The 15,457-nt window shown below is 51.0% G+C and overlaps 2 protein-coding genes across 11 annotated transcripts in view; one reads left to right on the top strand and one right to left on the bottom strand.

Annotated features, from left to right (window-relative positions):
• Positions 1 to 15,457, top strand: part of TG (thyroglobulin) — a 253,423-nt gene that overhangs the window by 153,516 nt on the left and 84,450 nt on the right. The gene's annotated exons all lie outside the window — the stretch shown is intronic.
• The window catches only part of SLA (Src like adaptor), an 89,231-nt gene continuing 76,395 nt past the window's right edge, over positions 2,622 to 15,457 (bottom strand). For 5 of the 6 annotated variants that reach the window (XM_053208450.1, XM_053208451.1, XM_027063869.2 and 2 more), the window contains 5 exons: positions 15,267 to 15,353; positions 12,194 to 12,297; positions 9,484 to 9,615; positions 5,269 to 5,401; positions 2,622 to 4,658 (listed from right to left, as the gene is read on the bottom strand). In XM_053208450.1, coding sequence (XP_053064425.1) covers positions 4,448 to 4,658; positions 5,269 to 5,401; positions 9,484 to 9,615; positions 12,194 to 12,297; positions 15,267 to 15,353 — 667 coding nt within the window. In that variant the 3' untranslated portion in view covers positions 2,622 to 4,447. The remainder of the gene's footprint in view (positions 4,659 to 5,268; positions 5,402 to 9,483; positions 9,616 to 12,193; positions 12,298 to 15,266; positions 15,354 to 15,457) is intronic. The other variant, XM_015068336.3, reaches the window with a different exon arrangement.

The following is a 15,457-nucleotide window of genomic DNA, read 5'->3' as shown; positions in this document are numbered from 1 at the left end:
TGTTGTGAACGGTGTCGTATTTTTTATTGTACTTCCCAGTGGTCAATCCTGGCATCGGGGAGTAGAGTTGGCCCTGAATTTGCTGAGCCTTCTTACCACTTCCATTGCTTGATCTGTTGGCTCCACTGGATTTTCTATGACATTATTTCATTATCTGTAAATGTAGGCAGGTCAACTTTGAACAAAAATGCTCAGCTGCTCTAGCGAAGAGACTCAACACTTAAGGACCTTAAATAACAAATATGTTTTCTTTTGTTTTGTTTTACTTTATCATAGTATTTACCAAGGTGTCTCACGATCTCTCGGGACATGTGTTCCTTCTAGATGTTTCTCTGCCATCTGGGGGCCTTGTTCCCATTGGCAGGGCCATGTCTGGGCAGCTTAGACATCCAGGCAGGGGCAGAGGGGTGGGGGCTGCCGTGGCTGACTGTGGGAGGGGCGGGACCCCCCCTCCCTTCCCCCACAGAGAACCCCTACATGCAGCCCTGCGGCTGACTGGCTTTTCTTCTTCTTTGACATGATCTTTCTTGCTCCTGTTCATCTTTGACACATTCATCTGACCATTTAAACAAGGTTTTGCTCTGGATCTTGTTAATGATCTTGTTGATGACTAGAACTTTCGTTTCACCCACGTTTACCTTTGTCATCTTTTACCCGCTCCTTGTTTCCACGACAACCAGTTGTTCTTTTAGCCTCTCGGGTGGAAATCCAACCTCATTACTGTTCATTCTTTGTTTTCTGATCAGTGGATTTCAAGCCATAAATGTCCCTCCTACTATTGTATCACTTAAGCCCTGGGGAGTTTGAGAAGTAGGAACATGCCCTGTATTTCTCAGTCTTTTACTATTTCTTGTGTTGTGTTCTTCTTAACCCAAGGGGATATCTCCTCTTTTTCCCCCCCTGTAAACGCTTGTTTAGATTTGTAAGATTTTTACCCATCCCTTTGCAAATCGATTTTTAATGTTGTTTCATTATTATCATGGAGCATGAGTCAGTGAAAGCCGACTCCGAAATTTATTAGGACTTCCTCTGTGACCTAACGTGCTCCTCATTTGTTGATAGGAAAGTTGTATAGTGTTATCGAAACCTGCTATTTACCTATCTACTTATCTTTGCTTGATTGCTCAGTTTCTGAGAGTTGTGTGTTTAAACCTCCACATAAAATGATTCCTTTATCTATGTGTCCCTACAATAGTTGCCTAATATATTTGGAAACCGTATCGTTAGATTAACACAGGTTCAGTCACGATATCTTCTTAATGTATCATTCCTTTTGTAACGTCTCTCTTTGCCCTTAGACAATTTATTTTCGCCTTAAATTCCGTTTTGCCTCAAAATCCAACACTTTCCCTTTGTTCATTTCCGTACGAAAAATTTTCCATCCCTTTATTTCAAGTTCTGCATTCTTTTGTTTTCACTGTGTGTCAAGTAGGTAATACAACCCCCAAATTTTAAGTACATATGAATTTATTTATTTTAAGTTTATTTATTTATGTTGAGAGGGAGCGAGCAGGGGAGGGGCAGAGAGGGAGAAAGAGAATCCCGAGCAGGCTCCGCACCACCAGCACAGAGCTTGACACGGGGCTCAAACCCACGAACCGTTAGATCATGACCTGAGCTGAAATCAAGAGTTGGACACTTAACCAGTTGAGCACACCCCACACCACCAGAATTTGAAAAATTTATTCTCTTCACAGTGACCAGTATGCTCTTTAAAACACGTGGGTGACACCATAGCACTCCGCTAACTAGATGGTTCCATCAGCTTTGCATTTCTCCTAGAATAGACCCTAAACCCCTATGCTCCCATCTGGGGGGGTTCTGCGGGACCCGCCTCCCTCCTAGTAGCCCTCTTCCCCACACTCCAGCTCACTCAGCGCAGTCACCCGGGACCTTCTTCCGGTTCCTTCCACATGTGTAGCCTTGCCCCTGCCTGCAAGGGGCACCTTGCTATCTCTGCTGCCTCCGGTTTTCCTCCTGGACATTTGCATGGCTGTTTGCTGTGCATCCTTCAGGCCTCGGCTCAAATGGGAGCGTGGCCTTTCCTAACCATCCTTGTAAACGATCCCTTCCCCCCTCCCCCCCTTCCCCCTCCCCCACGCCTACACACACTCTGTGTTGCTTTCTGCACTGCACTCCTCACGGTTAGGAAGTCTCTTGTTTATTGATGATCTCACTCTCTGTGATATCAGAGTCCTCATCTGGTTCTCACTGCTACAGCCCAATCGCCCAGAGCAGTATCTGGTATTTAATAGGTTTCAAAAAAAAAAATTTTGTAGAAATAAATTCTTAGAAGAACAAAAAAGCAGAGATCTCGAAAGTGATTCGCAGAAGTAATGTAGTGAAGGCAGAATGTTCCTAACAATCGCTAAGAAGTTGTTCTCTCCCCCGGCCCCCTGTGTCCACCTTCGAGTTTGATAAGACACCCTCAAAATTCACAAAATCCGGTTTTTTTTAAGGCTGCACTTCCAGAGAAAGCTGAGCTGCTAACCAGCGTGTTTCCTCTTGATGTTCCTTGCTTTCCTCTCTCTCTGATGGTGAGTTTATTTGAACATTCAAAATCCAAAGAAGCTTCCAAAGGAACCACCCATCCACCTTGCCCAAGAAGCTCTCACCACATCCCAAGGGTTAAATATTTATTAGGTATATTTTAATCAGAAATAAATACATGATTTAGCAAAGTGTAATGCTTGCCACTTAGAAATACCTCTGAGTGCTCCCCTAAAGTTCCCAGCACACTAGTCACAACGGAAAACGACGCCTAAGACACCGTCCAAACATCTGGCGTTTGCAAGGTCCCCCTGCCTCGGGCTAGAAGTCAGCATCCACAGTGTTACATTCACTTCCCATACATCGGCTGGTCCCTTTGTAACAGCCTTTAGGGATTGTTGGGGAAACCGTAAATGTCTTCTTGTATAAACACACGAGAGTCTGATGATACAGAAAATCACATAAATGCATATACACATATCACTAGCACAGTGATCACAGATCTAAGGAATGCGTGTGGTGAACAGATTTCTCGTATCAGTCAGCGAGGGGTATCTCAGGCGCCCCTCCTCCCCCTGACCCCTTTGCAACAGGGGAGAATGAGTCACGGGTGTCTCTGCGGACCCCTTCCTAACAGGATCCGGCTGGGCAGCCTAGAGATAAAGACTTCTCCTTTTCTAGAACTTTACTGTGCTTTCTCTCTCATCTCTTAAAATTAGTATGACAGCATTAAAGCCACTCTGACTCCCTTCTTTCCTGGAGCTCAGCAGTTTTATTCATGCGGCTGCCAGACCCTTTTTAGAATAAAATACTGGAGGAATTAATTCTTTAGAATTAATCAGTTTCCTTTTTTTTTTTTTTTCTCCGAAAAAACCAATCATTCTCACCTACTCAATCCAGCTGAACTCATACTCTATGAAGTCCAACTGAGACGTGAGCTCATGGGACACCCTTACCTGATCCGGTTTCCCCACCCCCAAGCCATGAGCTGATTTCCTTTTTATACCCGTCTTTCACGGTATTGGTTTGTACACTTTTTTCCCTGTCTACACTGAGTGCCTCCGCTGATCCTTCCTTCCTTCCTTCTTCCCTTCCTTCCTTCCTTTCTCTGACATGGGACCCAACACAGTGCCTCTTCAGGCAATCATGAGTGAATAATTGATGCATTATTACTGGTGAGAATCTCAGCGGGTCAGAGAAGCCCTTCCTGTGCTGCAGAACCATGGCTGGGGACACCACGAGTTTGCCCTGTTCCAGGGCTACCCTCACACTTCCCTGCAGGCGGCCTCCCTCTCTCCCACCTGCCCTCTGCAGAAGCAGGGAGGCCATCTGACTTCTGTACATGAGGCTCTGACACCAGGAGGCCAACAGGATCTCCTGCTTCAGGGATAATAGGGAAGATTAATGTGTTTAGTGTCACCGAATTCCCTTAAAAAGAGGGGAGCTGCATACCAACAGTCCGGTTATGGTTGGGTTAGAAAAGTTGAACGCAGGAGACCAACTTGCAAACCTAGACTGGCCAGGCCACAGCTTTCAGCTCATCTCCTTCTCAGGCCTTCGTCATCGAGAAGTTATCTCTGAGGAGCTCAGAGTGTGACCATCTGGACAGTTTGTTCGAGGACAGTCTTGTGCCCTTTCTTGTCAGATAATGTCTTTATCTTTCCCACGAACACAATAAGCACACACGAATGCGCAGGCTCTTCTGAACTGTTGCCAGATCACATCCTGATTCAGCGACGTTTCGCGACGCCTCAGTACTGATCAGACGCCGGGGAGGGGCTCCCTTGGTCGTGATGTGGCTAGAGAAAATGTGAGTTCAAGTCTCCAGGTGCCTTCTCGTGGCTTCTGGAAGGTGTGCAGTTCCCCAGGGACCAGGGACCCGGCCGCCTCTGCCAGATTCCAGGTGACGGTTCACACCTCCGTTATTTGGGGCACACACCACGGTGTCTGTTTCAGGCTAGTCTTCAAAATATGGTGGCGAGAAGAGTGAGCTCTTCCTCTTACTGCCGCTGTATATCAAGGACATGCTTTTCTTCTTTCGGTCAAAGGACGTGCTGTCATCGCTGGTCAGGGACAGGTAGGAAGCGATGCTTTCCCGAAGGCCGTAGCTGAAAAGGGACTCATCCACGCCAAGCGAGTTCCTGGCTCCCTCGGGGTCGTCTTGCAGTCTTCGAGTGGGAAGGACGGTGGCAGAGGAAGGGAAAAAAGGGAGGGACATAGGACGACGGAGAACAAGAAAATGAGAGAAGAAAAAAAGAAGGGCTGGTTAACATTGCTCTAACTTATTGTTCTAATTCTGCTTCTTACATTTGTGGCTGTGCAATCTTGGAGAAATCACGTAACCTCTCTGAACCGCCATTTGCTTGGATGGCTGCACCTCCCAACTGCAAGTTTGAATGAATATTTCTTTATGATATTTACAAGGAAGAGCAGTTTTATTCATCTCCCAGGCAGTTCTGATCTCTGATTTTCCTTGAATTTGCCAGTGGAATGTCTGGATCGGTGTTTGATTAAGATAGCTCACCAATTCCCAATGACAGATATCCCTTAAAAGGTGATCGCTGTGAGGCCACAAGCTGGGTCTGCCTCCCAGGGGGCAGTGGGGTTCTATGGGTGTGCACCTGCTCAGAGCACCCACCCTCCGCTTTCCACAGGGCTGGCTCTAGCTTGCCCTGTTTTCAGTGGTGTGGCTAACACACTGGTCTGGAGTTCATACATTCATGTGGGACACACACACACACACACACACACACACACACACACACATAGACACCCCACCTGGCTACCCTTTTCCAGTCAAAGGTCTTCTGGCGCAAGGTGACAGGCGAGTCGGGGGCCCTCACTGCCGGGGCGGCCGTGCTCTGAGTGAGGCAGGGTGTGGTCAGCACACAGCACAGACCGTCAGCCACCTCTGAGGAGAGAGGCAGACGCCTGGTCAGTGACTCCGGGATGCCCCAGCCAGCCTGGGATGCGGGCCCCGGGGGACCATCCAGTACAGTGCCCGAGTTGTTCACATGGGGAAACTGAGGCCAACATAGGAAAGAGGCATGGCGGAGCGGAGAGTCACGCGCCCAGTTGAGTGTGTGAGAAATGCCAACACGCCCTGAGTATGCATTGGGCTCAGCTGGGTGCAGGTGGGGCATTAAGATTAGGATCCAACATCAACTCAGCTGGGGTTTGGATTTCAGCTTCGCCCCTGTTAGCGAATCCCCTTGAACCTCTCCGAGCCTCAGTTTCCTTGACTGTGCACTGAGAGGAACAGGCTAACAAGTGAGAACAGCTCAGGCATGGCTCCATCAACCGCATGGTGTCCGATGCCTGTCCCCGAAGCCTGCAGAATGGCGCATCCTCCTGGCCAAGCAGCTCATCCGTGGGCAGGAAGTCAGGAAAATAAAAGACACGTGGAAAGAAGACAGGAAGGAAGGGGGAGAGAGTAGGAGGGAGGGGGCAGGGGAGGGTGGGTGGGGGGGAGGAAGTAAAAACAGAACAAAAAAAGAAAAGACGCAGGAATAAAGGAGGAAGAAGACAAAGATAAGGGCAAACAAGGGAAAGCGGAAAAAGGGAAAAAATGAAGAGAAATCTCTCTTCCCTAGCCTGGATACGCATGCACAGAGGATGAGGAGGTGAGGGAGACTGAGCCAGACATAAAGGCTGGGGCCACCCAGTGCCAGTAGACAGCACCGGTGGGGGTGTGAGAGGTTAACCCTGAGGGTGAGCCGGAATCCGGGCCAAGAGAAAAAGCACTGAGGCTCCCAAGCACACGCAGCCCGAGCCCGGCGCTGAGCTGGCCTGAGCGCTTCATTTCAGCCAGCAGCACGTCAGCTCTGAGCGGTCAGTATCCTTACACCCACTTCCAGAAGGAGGAAGCTGTGAACCCTGGGGTCAAGTCACTTGCTCAAGGTCACAGGAATGCGGTCGGAAGCTGCCTCGTGGACTCAGAACCAGGCACTTGTTCCAAAGGCAACTCCTTACCTCTGCAGTGGAGGAGAGAGAAGTCCCACGTGCATCTGGGGTCTGGACACACCTTATTCTCTCCACTCCGCAGAAGTTTCCAGAATGCTCACTCCTCTCCCACCCTTGGGCTCCCAATGACTCTACTACATTCAAGGGTCCCCCTTTTCAGCCCCTCGTTTCCCTGGCCATATTTGGGAACTTGTGTCCTGCTCCATCTGCCCTCTCAGTCACCACCAGGCACCAGATCCTTTGGGGCCAGACATCCCACGCTCCTGGTTTTCTTTTTGGTCCTAACAACAATCTTCCAAGAGGCAGTGCAGTCCCCATTTTATAGATGAAGAAACCGAGGCTTCACGATGTTAACACATTTACAAACAGCACCAGGTAATAAATAAGTGTCTCTAGATACACTCTGGTGGGAGGTCAACTTGGCCACATTGTTTCCACCATGGGGCACCCAGGGGCACAGAAAGTATTTCGGCCATTCGCAGCAGTGGGCTGATGCGTGTGAACCATGGACCGATGCAGCGAGCAGGGGCACATTTCTGGAAGGCATTGCTCCTGTAACCAGAGCAAGCACCTTGAGCGCCCTCGCCCTGGAAGCCTCTTGGGTCTCCCAGGGTGTAACATCGTTGCTGGGGCAGCCTCCTTTCCGTGTTTGCTTTTGTCTATGCAAAACTTATGGTCTCCCCACCTCTCGGATGATTGTTATTAAAAGCCAAATACCACAACCAACCTTTACTCATAATCAGTAAAAGTTGACCATCTCCAGGACTCCCTTCCTCTTTCATTTTTAGCTAAGCTGCTAGGTTTCCAGGTATCACAGAATCAACATTTGGTATGAGTTATTTTGAATCTGCCCCGCTGCGGGCTGTGATGGACACATTACATTATTGCAGGGCACCCATTATATGAACAGTCATCGCACCCACCTGCAAGGGAACTGTTTCCATCCACCTTCCATGGCCCGGGAGAGGCGGAGTCTCTGCCCAAGGTCTCACAGTGCCCAGATTGCAGCTTGGGCCTGTGTCTCCCAAGAGGCCATTCTCCTCCATGCCCCGCCTTCTCCTCCATGCCCTGCCCTTCTCCATGCTCTGCCTTCTCCATGCCCCACCTTCTCCATGCCTCGCCCATCTCCATGCCCCGCCCTTCTCCATGCCCCGCCCTTCTCCTCCATACCCCACCTTCTCCTCCATGCCCCACCCTTCTCCATGCCCCGCCTTCTCCATGCCCCACCTTCTCCACGCCCTGCCCTTCTCCATGCCCCACCCTTCTCCATACCTCACCTTTCTCCTCCATGCCCCGCCCTTCTCCATGCCCCACCTTCTCCATGCCCCGCCTTCTCCCCCATGCCCCGCCTTCTCCTCCATGCCCTGCCCTTCTCCATGCCCCACCTTCTCTTCCATGCCCCACCTTCTCCATGCCCCACCTTCTCCGTGCCCCACCTTCTCCGTGCCCCACCTTCTCCGTGCCCTGCCCTTCTCCATGCCCCACCCTTCTCCATACCTCACCTTTCTCCTCCATGCCCTGCCCTTCTCCATGCCCCACCTTCTCTTCCATGCCCCACCCTTCTCCATGCCCCACCTTCTCCATGCCCCGCCCTTCTCCATACCTCACCCTTCTTCTCCATGCCCCACCTTCTCCATGCCCCACCTTCTCCATGCCCCACCTTCTCCATGCCCCACCTTCTCTTCCATGCCCCACCTTCTCCATGCCCTACCTTCTCCGTGCCCCACCTTCTCCATGCCCCGCCCTTCTCCATACCTCACCCTTCTCCTCCATGCCCCGCCCTTCTCCATGCCCCACCTTCTCTTCCATGCCCCGCCCTTCTCCATGCCCCACCTTCTCCATGCCCTGCCCTTCTCACTGGTCTTGTGTGATAACCCAGGCCTTGTGGGCTCCTCTAACCTTGGAATGCCCTTCAAGACCCACAGCCTACAGAATGCTAGCAAAGATACCCAGGGGTGTGAGGTCCGGAACCCAGATGTGGGAACACGCATATGGAGTGAGGGTAACTTCTTTCTTCCTCCCTCCGATAGGCAGGGGAAGGGGTGGGGGGGAGGAGGAGGAGGAGGAGACGCCCTGGCTGAGGAACAGAGCAGCAGCCCGCTTATGGGTCAGGCCCTCTCCTCAGTGTTTTCCCCGCGCTCCCGCCGATGATTTGTCACAACATCCCAAGGAGTAGGGACGTTACATGGAGAAGAAAATGAGGTACGGAGGTGAGCAACCAGCCCAGGCTGCCCAGAAGATCTGGGATGTGAACACGGAGGTTCTGGAGAGAACTTTTTACCATTTCTCCCTTTTCCGTGTAAAATGTCACCTCCTGGCATTCTGGCCTTTCACAGTCTACCTCTGAACTCTTCTGACTACTCTTACCCATCACCTCCATCAAAACCTGTCCTGCTTCTGCCATCGTGGAGGGGACGCTCCCCATCCTGGCCAGCGTGGAACACTAGGACCTCTCTCCTGGGCCCGGGAACTATGTCCGAATGAACAAAGCTCAGCCCTGCTTTGAAGAGCTTTCTGGGAAACCCACACCAGGACACCGTTCACTGGGTCGCAAGGCAGAATGACCCAGTTCTAGGGAATCGCCGAAGGCAGGCGGACAGTCCTGTAAACGCGTATCAAAGGAGGTGGCTTCCTATTGGTTTGAAGGCTAAGGAAGATTTGGCCAGACAGAAAGAGGGAGCAAAGCACCGGGGGCCCGTAAACATGTGGTCCACTTCAGGAAGTGCCAGCTGTCTGTGATTGCAAATATTGGGGCAGGCTAATTCTCTTCATCTGCAGGTAGAAGGAAGGTGGGGTTGAGATTAGCTGCGTTTTACCACTTACGCAGCATTCACAGGCAGCCTGTTTTAGTGTGAAATTGACGGTCCGCATTAACAAGAACAGAGGGCGTTGAGAAAGCAGGGTGACAGCAAAGTCGATCACCTGGCAGGTATCGGTGACCCGTGCACATCCTAGACACAGGCACCGCAGGGCAGTTAGCAAAGGGGGGGGGGGGGCTTCCCTGATCCGTCCTGACAGGGTGTTTCTTACCAGAATAGTGATTCACCAGGTCTTCCAGGCACTGGAAGGTGAGCCTCGGGGAGATGTAATACCAGTTGTTCGGAAGGCGGAAGATGCGGTAATGCTTCACCTGCCTGTGTCTCACCGAGAGGGAATAAAAACCTGCCGGAAATGGAGGACAGGTCAGAGACGTCCCACATGTCCCCGCTGAGGGCGATCCGCCCAAGAGCCCCCCACCACGGTGGCGGACAGACTTTCTCAACCTTGTGATACAGCAAGAGTACCCGGACGTGCAGTCCCGGATTTGGAGGAGCAGACGCCAGAACCCCACCTTTGGGGACGTAGCTCACTCTGCAGAGACCACGGGAGCCTGCTCTTTTAGCAGCCACACTGCAAACAGGTTTTCAGGGGCACCTGCTTAGTCTTTGTGAGGTTCGCATTCGGGGTGCTCCCACGTCCTTTTCTGGAAATTACACGATCCGAGCTGGGTTGTGCCCTGCAGGTCAGGATCCGTAGCTGGTCTCAAGTCCTTCCCAGGCGCACAGCGTTTCCCTCCCTGTCCCATCAAGGCGAGTATGTCATACCACTTCCCGGTCCCTACTCCCTCTTGGTTCTGCCTTATGCTTGGCTTTCTCAGAAATTTGGAATAAGCGGCAGTTGAGACTTTTTCTGGGTAGTCTTAAGAAATAATGTAAAATGTGCTGTTTTTCCTTAAGCGTGGGTGAGTCAAGTAGAACTTCGGGCAAGCGCCTTCCCCTCTCTTTGCCTTGATTTCCCCAAGCGGAAAGACTTGGGCCTGGGTCATGTTTGAGAGTCCCTTCTGCTCCGTCTTCTGGGTCTCAGGAGTGAAAATGTTCATGACGCAGTGAGAGAAGGAGATTACTAGCATTTACTGACTCTTTGCTGTCTGTACATGCTGCTTGGGGGCTAAGCTATTTCCAAACAATACTCTCTGTTGGTTTTTAGAAAGATTGGGATGTGTCGCCGCCCGATATTTTTTATAGACGGAGAAGTGAGGCTCAGAGCCCCTAAGTGCTATGGCCAGAGGCACGCGGCCTGGAAACGGCAGCTCCGGGGTCTGACCCTTGTCCTGAATGGGCTTCCTCGAACATTCGGATGGGCGTTGCTCTCTTTGCCCCAGGTCTGCCCTCTGAAGCCCAACATGTGTCTTCCTGTAACGAAGACAGGAACTAGAAGTATGGTGAGCGGGGCAAAGGTGGCAGGTGGAAAATGATCAGAACTTTGCATACCCAGCCCCCGCCCCCACCCCAGCCCCCGCCCGGGCTCGGCTGAAGGTCTGCCTGATAGCGTCTTTATTTTTAGATCAACCCTGGCACCCCAAACTGGACTCTTCCCTCGCTTGGCCATGCCTGCTTACAAGTTCCATGTGAGTCTGGGTCTCCTGCCTCCGGGGACCGCCAGGACATGCACAGGAAGTTTGGTCTCTGCTTTTTCATCTTGTTTTCCCCCAGCACCCTCGAGGTTTTGACACAAAAGTTGTTCTTGAATTTTTTTTTTTTTTTAATCATGGGTATATGGTCCATGCTTCTCTAAAGTCAGGCTGATGCTCATTTTAGTGAAAGGTCCCAGCACCAAGCCGCGCTGGCCCTTCATAGGTACGTGGGAAATAGTCTCAGATACTGCATTTTCTCTTCTTTGATTGTGACTATGCAACAAGCAGGCTAAGAACCTGTGAACATGTCTTCTGTTTTTAAAAAGGTGTTATTTTTAGTATGGGGAAGCCCTAGCTGTTAAGTGTTTTGTTCCTGTGAGTTAAAGTGCTTACTACCTCCCGGACTCCGTGCTAAGCACCTTCCTAGTGTTAATCCCACGTTATAGGAAAGGGTTAGTGAGACAGGTGCCTTCTCAGGAATTCTTACAGCCAAAACTGGAGCTCAGAGCCCGTCTCTGAACCATGACAAAGAGCGCCGCTATTTTGTTTCCACTGAATTTCTTTTGTTTTAAATGCTTATTTCTTTATGTTGAGAGAGAGAGGGAGGGGCAGAGAGAGAGAGAGAGGGAGAGGGAGAGAGTGAATCCCAGGCGGGCTTCATGCTGTCATGGATCCATGTCTCATGGTTCATGAGATTGTGACCTGAGCCGAAACCAAGAGTCAGATGCTTAACTGACTGAGCCACCCAGGCGCCCCTTGCTGAATTTCTTAACGTGTGGGCCGTGGGCCGTAAGGAAGTTGTAACAGTAACGATCATAGCGAGTGTGTGCGAGTAAGCATCTGCCTGTCCTGATTCTCTAAGATCATCGGAGGGCACAGTGCGAACCAGTATTGAAGGTCTCCTGTGTAGCAAGATTATTTTCGAGTGGCACCGTCGAGGAGAATGCTGCCGTGGCAGAAGTAAATGCCCCACTCAAGGCCCAGAGCTTGAGAGCACAGGCCAGGCCCAGGTGGAAGCCTGCTCGCTCTGGCCTGGGGCTGCCTACACCCGTGTCGGCTTTCCTTCCCAGGCGATGGGGACATTTCCCAGCGGAAGCCTGCGGAGCTCACTGAGTCTGGCAGGTGGCCCCTCCGGGCCAGGTCTCGGCCACCTGCCTCTAGGCTTCCCAATGCTGACGCTGACGCTGGCCTCCCCAGGGGCTGTGTGGGCTGCAGGGAGCTCAGCCCCATCGGACGGGCTTGTATGCGCCCTGGGAGGCGGGAAGATGAGCCAGGCCCTGAGTCAGCCAGGAACAAAACGTGCCCCTGTCAGCCCTCGCGTGGCAAGAGGAGTCAGAGGCGCCTCACCTTTTTTGGTCTCACTCTCTCGGATCATGAAGGAGCCCATCTTCGTGTCCGGCAGCAACAGAAGTTCCTCCGCCTTGTCCCTGCCCAGCCCTTCAAACAGCCATCTGGGGAGGAGAAAGACGGCGTGAGGGTCCTGAGCACGCCCCCTCCCGCCGCCCGCCACACAGGCAGGTGGTACCAAAATTAAGAGCAAGGTTAAGTTCATACAAAACTGTTGGGATTGAAAAGAGGAGGGCGATGGACTCTTTGTTCATTCTTTCCTTTCTTCCTTCCTTCATACTTTTATTTTTTTAATGTTTGTTCAGTTATTTTGAGGAGAGACAGAACCAGCAGGGGAGGGTCAGAGAGAAAGGGAGAGAGAATCCCAAGCAGTCTCTGCACTGTTAGCACAGAACCCGATGTGGGGCTCGAACCCATGAGCTCTGAGATCATGACCTGAGCCGAAATCAGGAGTCGGGTGCTTAACTGACGGAGCCACCCAGGGACCCCCCATTTGTACTTTTAATCTTTCACAGAAAAATTCCCGAGTGCCTGCTGCACACCAGGTATTACACTGGACAATGAGGGCACAAGGCAATGAGGGGGTCTTTCTCATCCTGTTCTCGAATGCCAGCTGGACTGGGCCCGGTCTGTATCATATAACATACAAGCATTCCCAAACATGATAAGGTACCTGTCCCTTGTACCGTAATGACCCTGCCCCTCCCTCACCACCCCACGAGGGCAGGGACCCTGCCTGTTTTGGCTTTGTCTTTGTGTCCGCATTTTCGAGCCTGGTTTGTATTTGTGAGTGTATAAGTGGGCACAAGAAATTTCGAAAGAAAGATGCCTAATCCCACCAATTTCACAAGCCCCCCCCCCCACCTCGCCAGGCATTCATTACATTTCCCTGCTGCCTTCCCTCGTCCAACATGTTTTAAACGAAGTTGTCATCGCACTCCTGTGCATTGACATGGGTTTCTTGCTTTTTTTTTTTTTTTTTTTGCTCACCAGTAAAAAATTGTAAAAATTTAAAAAGTTAAGCAGTTGTAGTACTGTGATCCGGCTTTCCAACGGAATGTTCAAGAGCCAGTGCTCTTGAATACGCATGGAAGAAGAAAATGCTTTGTTAGCACTTGACCAGGGCGAACTGAGAAACAGTTATGCATCCTTTTTAACAGCTTCCGTATTTCAGGGAGTGAACCTTGGCTTATTTAATCCCCAGGTCTGAATTAGCGCTTGCTGGGACATATTCACTATGTTGTCTCCTGTGGCATCCCCAGACCACGCAGACGGGTCGCTGGAGCTCTGTGGCTGGGAGAAGACCACAGCCTGATAATCGGATGCCGTTTATTTATGTCCTGGCCTCCGAGGACGATCTGTGAAGATCCTGATTCGGCCTGATGTTTCAACTGCCCCCTTAGTTTTGCACCATGCATGGTGTGTGTTAATTATTTTAGTGTCTTGACAGACATTCATCCTCCCAAATCCTTAGGTGAAAGTCCATTCATAAGAACGAATACACTAAAATCCACAGCGATAGCCACGTATGGATACTAATTATGGGCATGTTAAGCACGCGAAATCTGATCCTCATCTGAACCCCCTAAGACAGGTAGCTTTGTCTCCCCTTCACTGATGAGGATGCTGAGGGTCAGAGCGAGCACGTAATTGGTCCAAGTTACCCGATGTCCACAAGTGGTAAAGCTAGAATCGCAAGGCACTCTCCTGGGACATCGCATTCCATAACCATTCTGTAGCGCCTCTCTCCCGGTTCTGTATGTTCAAGACATTTATTGCCTCTGCCAGTTGGAAGCTTCCTAGCGCTGCGATCACATCTTACTCAGCTGGGTTCTTCAGCACCCGAGCCTCTGCCAGCACACATCTTCAGCGTGCGGGTGATGATCCAGGTTTGCTAAATGAATCAATGGGTCAGTGGACGCACGGCTGACGTGGGGGAGTTTACGTGACTGACTCTTTCAGAACGTGGCTGCCAAAGCAGCTACTCCCCCACTTCTGCTCCCCTCCATCATCCTAAGCTCAGAAATGGCATCTGGTACTTATCCTCAAAATCCATAATCCTGCGATTAAATGCATGGGGTTGCACGTTCTTCAGAATATTCAAGCCGTTATCTCTGCTTCACCAGGTGAGCATGGAAAGCGGTTATTTCTGGTTCCCTCCAAAAAAAAAAAAAAAAAAAAAAAGATGCTTTCTTCCTTCCTTCCTTCCTGGATGCCAAGGTCTGGCCTTGGTAGCTTGACAAAGGAGGTGACTGTGGCTCCAGGAGGCAAAGTAACTTTTCCCTGGGTCTCGTGGGAGACTCCTACCCCGGAAGTCAGTCGCTGAGCTGGGCACACTCCAGCCCAGGAGTGCCGGCCTCCAAAGCCACCTGTCGTGCTGCAAGGCCTCCCTGCCCAACCGCAGGGGAAAGCCCAGGCTTTCCATGCCTGATGGTTTAGAGTTTCTCCTTTTCTGCTTGACTTCGCCATTTGCCAGGTTGGGTACATTAAGCATTTCAGGGCGTAAGCGTTCTCTGTGTTCTGGATGGGATTTGATAAGAATATAGCTAATATGTACCGAGCACTTACTGTAATGCCAGGCATCCTTCCAAGAGCAATCCACGTACGACCCGACCTCACTGTCCTAACAGCCCTGCACTTTGGTCTTCTTGTGCATTACTGTCCCTGTCGTTCTGTATTACGATGTCTATCTGACAGGTGAGGGAAGGAATCCGAGCCATAAAGTGTTGAGGAGCTTGCCCACTGTCACACAGCCAGTAAGTGACAGGGGCAGGATTGCTGCCCAGACAGGCTGACTTTTCAGAGCTGCGTCCCTTTGATCGCAGTCTCTGAATGTTGATTGCTACGTGCCAGGAACACAGTGTTGGAGCTGAAAGGTTCAGCTCCCTTCATCTTTACTGATGGGAAAGCTGAGTCTCAGATAGGGCCTGGGGTTCGCCAAGGTCACACCCTTCCTTGTGGACTGAGCCAGAGTAAGAGTGAGCCTCTTGAAACTTCCTTTCTGCCATGTGCCCTCACACACCACTAGCATAAATATTGGGCTTTATTGATGCTATTTCAGAAATGTACTCACCCATGGTAAACTCTGGCCACACATATTCCAGGAATATAACTCTCTCGGCCAGTGCTAAGGGAAATGGCTTTCCACCAGCCCCCTTCACTGTAAGAACAAGAACAGACAGGAAAGGGTGGACAGGTGAGTTGCAAAGCAAAGGAATGAGCGGGGTAACCAGATTGAACCTGGGGCACATAGGGCCGTTTCTT

Source organism: Acinonyx jubatus, chromosome F2 (assembly GCF_027475565.1).
Source record: "Acinonyx jubatus isolate Ajub_Pintada_27869175 chromosome F2, VMU_Ajub_asm_v1.0, whole genome shotgun sequence".
NCBI lineage: Eukaryota > Metazoa > Chordata > Mammalia > Carnivora > Felidae > Acinonyx > Acinonyx jubatus.
This window is presented reverse-complemented; position numbering and strand designations above follow the sequence as displayed.